The sequence below is a fragment of the Salvelinus namaycush genome, chromosome 15, assembly GCF_016432855.1.
Source record: "Salvelinus namaycush isolate Seneca chromosome 15, SaNama_1.0, whole genome shotgun sequence".
Lineage (NCBI taxonomy): Eukaryota > Metazoa > Chordata > Actinopteri > Salmoniformes > Salmonidae > Salvelinus > Salvelinus namaycush.
Window position 1 is genome coordinate 2,082,571 of NC_052321.1, and position 8,065 is coordinate 2,090,635.

At 52.3% G+C, this 8,065-nt stretch overlaps 1 protein-coding gene across 1 annotated transcript in view; it reads left to right on the forward strand.

Moving 5' to 3' along the window:
* LOC120060105 (protein numb homolog) overlaps window positions 1-6,968 on the forward strand; it is a 123,655-nt gene extending 116,687 nt beyond the window's left edge. The window contains exons 3-4 of the mRNA XM_039009185.1: window positions 6,036-6,110; window positions 6,860-6,968. Of these exons, the coding sequence (XP_038865113.1) occupies window positions 6,036-6,110; window positions 6,860-6,895 (111 nt within the window). The 3' untranslated portion in view covers window positions 6,896-6,968. The remainder of the gene's footprint in view (window positions 1-6,035; window positions 6,111-6,859) is intronic.
* The last annotated feature ends 1,097 nt before the right edge of the window (window positions 6,969-8,065 follow it).

Consider the following 8,065-nt stretch of genomic DNA (forward strand, 5'->3'; position numbering starts at 1 on the left):
TGGAGGGGGGAGTGTTGGAGGGGGGAGTGTTGGAGGTGGAGTGTTGGAGAGGGGAGTGTTGGAACGGGGGAGTGTTGGAGTTGGAGGGGGGAGTAAACAGAAGCGGTACTACAGTTGACCTCTGTGTGTAACAGAAGCGGTCCTCAGTTGACCTCTGTGTGTAAACAGAAGCGTCCTACAGTTGACCTCTGTGTGTAACAGAAGCGGTCCTACAGTTGACCTCTGTGTGTAAACAGAACGTCCTACAGTTGACCTCTGTGTGTAAACAGAAGCGGTACTACAGTTGACCTCTGTGTGTAAACAGAAGCGGTACTACAGTTGACCTCTGTGTGTAAACAGAAGCGGTACTACAGTTGACCTCTGTGTGTAAACAGAAGCGGTCCTACAGTTGACCTCTGTGTGTAAACAGACGCGGTACTACAGTTGACCTCTGTGTATAAACAGACGCGGTACTACAGTTGACCTCTGTGTATAAACAGACGCGGTACTACAGTTGACCTTTAGCACAAAACAGAGCGTTGAAGGGGGAGAAGAAAGGATGAATTAGAGGGCGAAATGGTCCGTCTTATTAGAGGTCGACCTCTAGTCTGTATGGTGACTGGCTGCTGTGAGAGAGAGAACAGTTGTAAATACAAACCATGTTTATTTATTTTCCCTTTTGTACTTTAACTATTTACACATTGTTACAACACACCACAGACTGTGTGGTCTTCTGGTCTCAGTGATGCTTAGCAACACACTGTGTGGTCTTCTGGTCTCAGTGATGCTTAGCAACACAGACTGTGTGGTCTTCTGGTCCCAGTGATGCTTAGCAACACAGACTGTGTGGTCTTCTGGTCTCAGTGATGCTTAGCAACACAGACTGTGTGGTCTTCTGGTCTCAGTGATGCTTAGCAACACAGACTGTGTGGTCTTCTGGTCTCAGTGATGCTTAGCAACACAGACTGTGTGGTCTTCTGGTCTCAGTGATGCTTAGCAACACCAGTGTGGTCTTCTGGTCTCAGTGATGCTTAGCAACACAGACAGTGTGGTCTTCTGGTCTCAGTGATGCTTAGCAACACAGACAGTGTGGTCTTCTGGTCTCAGTGATGCTTAGCAACACAGACAGTGTGTGTCTTCTGTCTCAGTGATGCTTAGCAACACAGACAGTGTGGTCTTTCTGGTCAGTGATGCTTAGCAACCAGACAGTGGGTCTTCTGGTCTCAGTGATGCTTAGCAACACAGACAGTGTGGTCTTCTGGGTCTCAGTTGATGCTTAGCAACACAGACAGTGTGGTCTTCTGGTCTCAGTGATGCTTAGCTTTCCAGTTTATAGATGTGTTTCTCTCTGTTATATATGTAATAGTAATCAACCCTTAGGGGTAATGTATGACTTCCAGGCAATGTCCCGGACCGTCCCTGAAATTATATCGCATTTTGAAACTTTTCAATGAGCAGAAATGAAGTTTCATGGCCACAAATTTCTCTGACAATATCCTGCTGCTGGCCCAGACAATATCCTGGTACTGGCCCAGACAATATCCTGGTACTGGCCCAGACAATATCCTGGTGCTGGCCCAGACAATATCCTGGTGCTGGCCCAGACAATATCCTGGTACTGGCCCAGACAATATCCTGGTACTGGCCCAGACAATATCCTGGTGCTGGCCCAGACAATATCTTGGTACTGGCCCAGACAATATCCTGGTACTGGTCCAGACAATATCCTGGTACTGGCCCAGACAATATCCTGGTGCTGGCCCAGACAATATCTGGTGCTGGTCAGACAATATCCTGGTACTGGCCCAACAATATCCTGGTGCTGGCCCAGACAATATCCTGGTGCTGGCCCAGACAATATCCTGGTGCTGGCCCAGACAATATCCTGGTGCTGGCCCAGACAATATCCTGGTGCTGGCCCAGACAATATCCTGGTGCTGGCCCAGACAATATCATGGTGCTGGCCCAGACAATATCATGGTGCTGGCCCAGACAATATCATGGTGCTGGCCCAGACAATATCCTGGTACTGGCCCAGACAATATCCTGGTACTGAGAGAGAAAACTTTAGGAAAAGGTGTACGGTTCTTTTTTTAAACGCGGCACAGACGTCCTGGTAAAAGACTGTCGGGTCGGTGTCCGGGCTGAGAATGAGAACTCTGGTGTGTGTGGAAGGATGTGTAGGGAAGCGGTAACAATGGCTGCCTGCCTCCAGGGCTCCAGGTCTGACCTTCACACATCCCAAGGGACCATAGGTCAGGGGCGGGGGGACACACTGGCTGGGGAGCTCTTTCCGCCTATTGATATAACTTAAAGCAGCCAGTCTCTGTGTCCCAATGCCACCCTTTTTCCCTACACCTTTGACCAAAGTAGTGCACTAAACAGGAGGCATTTGGGATGTAGACAACAGTCCTTCAGCCAGTCATCTACAGGAGCAGCAGTGGCCCTTTGGTAGGATGACCTCTCCCCTGGCAGGAAGAGACAGGAAGAGGACGTCACCACTCACAACCTGCTGTTACATGCTCTGCTCACTAACTCTGCTCTCTCTCTCTCTCCCCTGTCTCCCTCTCCGTCTCTCTAGTACCTCACTAACTCTGCTCTCTCTCTCCCCTGTCTCCCTCTCCGTCTCTCTAGTACCTCCACTAACTCTGCTCTCTCCTCTCTCCCTGTCTCCCTCTCCGTCTCTCTAGTACCTCACTAACTCTGCTCTCTCTCTCCCCTGTCTCCCTCTCCGTCTCTCTAGTACCTCACTAACTCTGTTCTCTCTCTCTCTCCTCCTCCCCTGTCTCCCGCTCCGTCTCTCAGTACCTCACTAACTCTGCTCTCTCTCTCTCTCTCCTCCTGTCTCCCTCTCCATCTCTCTAGTACCTCACTAACTCTGCTCTCTCTCTCCCCTGTCCCTCCTCTCCGTCTCTCTAGTACCTCACTAACTCTGTTCTCTCTCTCTCTCCCCCTGTCTCCCTCTCCGTCTCTCTAGTACCTCACTAACTCTGTTCTCTCTCTCTCTCCCCTGTCTCCCTCTCCGTCTCTCTAGTACCTCACTAACTCTGCTCTCTCTCTCTCTCCCCTGTCTCCCTCTCCGTCTCTCTAGTACCTCACTAACTCTGCTCTCTCTCTCCCCTGTCTCCCTCTCCGTCTCTCTAGTACCTCACTAACTCTGTTCTCTCTCTCCCCTGTCTCCCTCTCCGTCTCTCTAGTACCTCACTAACTCTCTCTCTCTCTCCCCTGTCTCCCTCTCCGTCTCTCTAGTACCTCACTAACTCGTTCTCTCTCTCCCCTGTCTCCCTCTCCATCTCTCTAGTACCTCACTAACTCTGTTCTCTCTCTCCCCTGTCTCCCTCTCCATCTCTCTAGTACCTCACTAACTCTGCTCTCTCTCTCCCCTGTCTCCCTCTCCGTCTCTCTAGTACCTCACTAACTCTGCTCTCTCTCTCCCCTGTCTCCTCTCCGTCTCTCTAGTACCTCACTAACTCTGTTCTCTCTCTCTCTCCCCTGTCTCCTCTCTCCGTCTCTCTAGTACCTCACTAACTCTGTTCTCTCTCTCTCTCCCCTGTCTCCCTCTCCGTCTCTCTAGTACCTCACTAACTCTGCTCTCTCTCTCTCTCCCCTGTCTCCCTCTCCATCTCTCTAGTACCTCACTAACTCTGCTCTCTCTCTCTCCCCTGTCTCCCTCTCCGTCTCTCTAGTACCTCACTAACTCTGCTCTCTCTCTCTCTCCTCTCGCTCCCTGTCTCCTCTCATCTCTCTAGTACCTCACTAACTCTGTTCTCTCTCTCCCCTGTCTCCCTCTCCGTCTCTCTAGTACCTCACTAACTCTGTTCTCTCTCTCTCTCCCCTGTCTCCCTCTCCATCTCTCTAGTACCTCACTAACTCTGTTCTCTCTCTCTCCTGTCTCCCTCTCCGTCTCTCTAGTACCTCACTAACTCTGTTCTCTCTCTCTCTCCCCTGTCTCCCTCTCCGTCTCTCTAGTACCTCACTAACTCTGTTCTCTCTCTCCTGTCTCCGTCTCTCTAGTACCTCACTAACTCTGTTCTCTCTCTCTCTCCCCTGTCTCCCTCTCCGTCTCTCTAGTACCTCACTAACTCTGTTCTCTCTCTCTCTCCCCTGTCTCCCTCTCCGTCTCTCTAGTACCTCACTAACTCTGCTCTCTCTCTCTCTCCTGTCTCCCTCTCTGTCTCTCTAGTACCTCACTAACTCTGTTCTCTCTCTCCCCTGTCTCCCTCTCCGTCTCTCTAGTACCTCACTAACTCTGTTCTCTCTCTCTCTCCCCTGTCTCCCTCTCCGTCTCTCTAGTACCTCACTAACTCTGTTCTCTCTCCCCTGTCTCCCCTCTCCGTCTCTCTAGTACCTCACTAACTCTGCTCTCTCTCTCCCCTGTCTCCCTCTCCGTCTCTCTAGTACCTCACTAACTCTGCTCTCTCTCTCCCCTGTCTCCCTCTCCGTCTCTCTAGTACCTCACTAACTCTGCTCTCTCTCTCCCTGTCTCCCTCTCCGTCTCTCTAGTACCTCACTAACTCTGTTCTCTCTCTCCCCTTGTCTCCCTCTCCGTCTCTCTGTACCTCACTAACTCTGTTCTCCTCTCTCCCTCCCCTGCTCCCTCTCCGTCTCTCTAGTACCTCACTAACTCTGTTCTCTCTCTCTCTCCCTGTCTCCCTCTCGCTCTCTCTAGTACCTCACTAACTCTGTTCTCTCTCTCTCTCTCCCGTCTCCCTCTCCGTCTCTCTGTTACCTCACTAACTCTGCTCTCTCTCTCCCCGTCTCCCTCCCGTCTCTCTAGTACCTCACTCTCTGTTCTCTCTCTCCCTGTCTCCCTCTCCATCTCTCTAGTACCTCACTAACTCTGCTCTCTCTCTCCCCTGTCTCCCTCTCCATCTCTCTAGTACCTCACTAACTCTGTTCTATCTCTCCCCTGTCTCCCTCTCCATCTCTCTAGTACCTCACTAACTCTGTTCTCTCTCTCTCTCCCCTGTCTCCCTCTCCGTCTCTCTAGTACCTCACTAACTCTGCTCTCTCTCTCTCTCCCCTGTCTCCCTCTCCATCTCTCTAGTACCTCACTAACTCTGTTCTCTCTCTCCCCTGTCTCCCTCTCCGTCTCTCTAGTACCTCACTAACTCTGTTCTCTCTCTCTCTCCCCTGTCTCCCTCTCCGTCTCTCTAGTACCTCACTAACTCTGCTCTCTCTCTCCCCTGTCTCCCTCTCCGTCTCTCTAGTACCTCACTAACTCTGTTCTCTCTCTCCTGTCTCCGTCTCTCTAGTACTTCACTAACTCTGTTCTCTCTCTCTCTCCCCGTCTCCCTCTCCGTCTCTGCTATACCTCACTAACTCTGCTCTCTCTCTCTCTCCTGTCTCCCTCTCTGTCTCTCTAGTACCTCACTAACTCTGTTCTCTCTCTCTCTCCCCTGTCTCCCTCTCCGTCTCTCTAGTACCTCACTAACTCTGTTCTCTCTCCCCTGTCTCCCTCTCCGTCTCTCTAGTACCTCACTAACTCTGCTCTCTCTCTCCCCTGTCTCCCTCTCTGTCTCTCTAGTACCTCACTAACTCTGTTCTCTCTCTCCCCTGTCTCCCTCTCCGTCTCTCTAGTACCTCACTAACTCTGCTCTCTCTCTCCCCTGTCTCCCTCTCCGTCTCTCTAGTACCTCACTAACTCGCTCTCTCTCTCCCCTGTCTCCCTCTCTGTCTCTCAGTACCTCACTAACTCTGCTCTCTCTCTCCCCTGTCTCCCTCTCCTCTCTCTAGTACCTCACTAACTCTGCTCTCTCTCTCCCTGTCTCCCTCTCCGTCTCTCTAGTACCTCACTAACTCTGCTCTCTCTCTCCCTGTCTCCCTCTCCGTCTCTCTAGTACCTCACTAACTCTGCTCTCTCTCTCCCCTGTCTCCCTCCCGTCTCTCTAGTACCTCACTAACTCTGCTCTCTCTCTCCCCCTGTCTCCTCTCCGTCTCTCTAGTACCTCACTAACTCTGTTTCTCTCTCTCTCTCCCCTGTCTCCCTCTCCGTCTCTCTAGTACCTCACTAACTCTGCTCTCTCTCTCCCCTGTCTCCCTCTCCGTCTCTCTAGTACCTGGGCCATGTAGAGGTGGAGGAGTCCAGAGGAATGCATATCTGTGAGGGCGCAGTGAAGCGTCTCAAGACGGTAGGTAGACAATGTCTGTCTCACCCTACACCTCTAACCCTAACCCTCTCAATGTCTGTCTCACCCTACACCTCTAACCCTAACCCTCTCAATGTCTGTCTCACCCTACACCTCTAACCTCTCAATGTCTGTCTCATCCACCTACACCTCTAACCCTAACCCTCTCAATGTCTGTCTCACCCTACACCTCTAACCCTCTCAATGTCTGTCTCACTATGTAGTCTAGTCACTGGACAGCTGTCTCACTATGTAGTCTAGTCACTGGACAGTCTGTCTCACTATGCAGTCTAGTCACTGGACAGTCTGTCTCACCGACTACAGGCCTGTGGTCTCGTCCTTCCCCCTCTCCACTCTGTCCATTCTGCCAGCTAACAGTTTCCTCCATCACGGTAGTTTTGACCATGGCCTTTTCACCATGCGGCGTTACGTACTTGGTTTCCCGTAGATCTGCTGGGTTTATTCCCAGTCTGACTGGCTCTGAACGTACACAGGAGCAATGTGGCAGTTTAAACACGGCTACTCACCCCAACCAGTATCCTGATGTACCCTTCAGTCTCTAGAGGTCCAGACACTCCAACCAGTATCCGATGTACCCTTCCGTCTCTCCAGAGGTCCCGACCCTCCCTCCATTATCCTGATGTACCCTTCAGTCTCTAGAGTGTCCAAACCCTCCAACCAGTATTCCTGGTTGTACCCTTCAGTCTCTAGAGGTCCAGACCCTCTCCAACCAGTATCCTGATTCCCTTCAGTCTCTAGAGGTCCAGACCCTCCCTCCAGTATCCTGATGTACCCTTCAGTCTCTAGAGGTCCAGACCCTCCCCCAGTATCCTGATGTACCCTTCAGTCTCTAGAGGTCCAAATTCCTCTCTCTGACGTTTTCCGGAAGGTGGTGATTGACTCCGCTGTCCTGGCGTCGTGAGGGAGTTTGTTCCACCATTGGGGTGCCAGAGCAGCGAACAGTTTTGACTGGGCTGAGCGGGAACTGTACTTCCTCAGAGGTAGGGAGGCGAGCAGGCCAGAGGTGGATGAACGCAGTGCCCTTGTTTGGGTGTAGGGCCTGATCAGAGCCTGAAGGTACGGAGGTGCCGTTCCCCTCACAGCTCCGTAAGCAAGCACCATGGTCTTGTAGCGGATGCGAGCTTCAACTGGAAGCCAGTGGAGAGAGCGGAGGAGCGGGGTGACGTGAGAGAACTTGGGAAGGTTGAACACCAGACGGGCTGCGGCGTTCTGGATGAGTTGTAGGGGTTTAATGGCACAGGCAGGGAGCCCAGCCAACAGCGAGTTGCAGTAATCCAGACGGGAGATGACAAGTGCCTGGATTAGGACCTGCGCCGCTTCCTGTGTGAGGCAGGGTCGTACTCTGCGGATGTTGTAGAGTATGAACCTACAGGAACGGGCCACCGCCTTGATGTTAGTTGAGAACGACAGGGTGTTGTCCAGGATCACGCCAAGGTTCTTAGCGCTCTGGGAGGAGGACACAATGGAGTTGTCAACCGTGATGGCGAGATCATGGAACGGGCAGTCCTTCCCCGGGAGGAAGAGCAGCTCCGTCTTGCCGAGGTTCAGCCTGAGGTGGTGATCCGTCATCCACACTGATATGTCTGCCAGACATGCAGAGATGCGATTCGCCACCTGGTTGTCAGAAGGGGGAAAGGAGAAGATTAATTGTGTGTCGTCTGCATAGCAATGATAGGAGAGACCATGTGAGGTTATGACAGAGCCAAGTGACTTGGTGTATAGCGAGAATAGGAGAGGGCCTAGAACAGAGCCCTGGGGGACACCAGTGGTGAGAGCACGTGGTGAGGAGACAGATTCTCGCCACGCCACCTGGTAGGAGCGACCTGTCAGGTAGGACGCAATCCAAGCGTGGGCCGCGCCGGAGATGCCCAACTCGGAGAGGGTGGAGAGGAGGATCTGGTGGTTCACAGTATCAAAGGCAGCCGATAGGTCTAGAA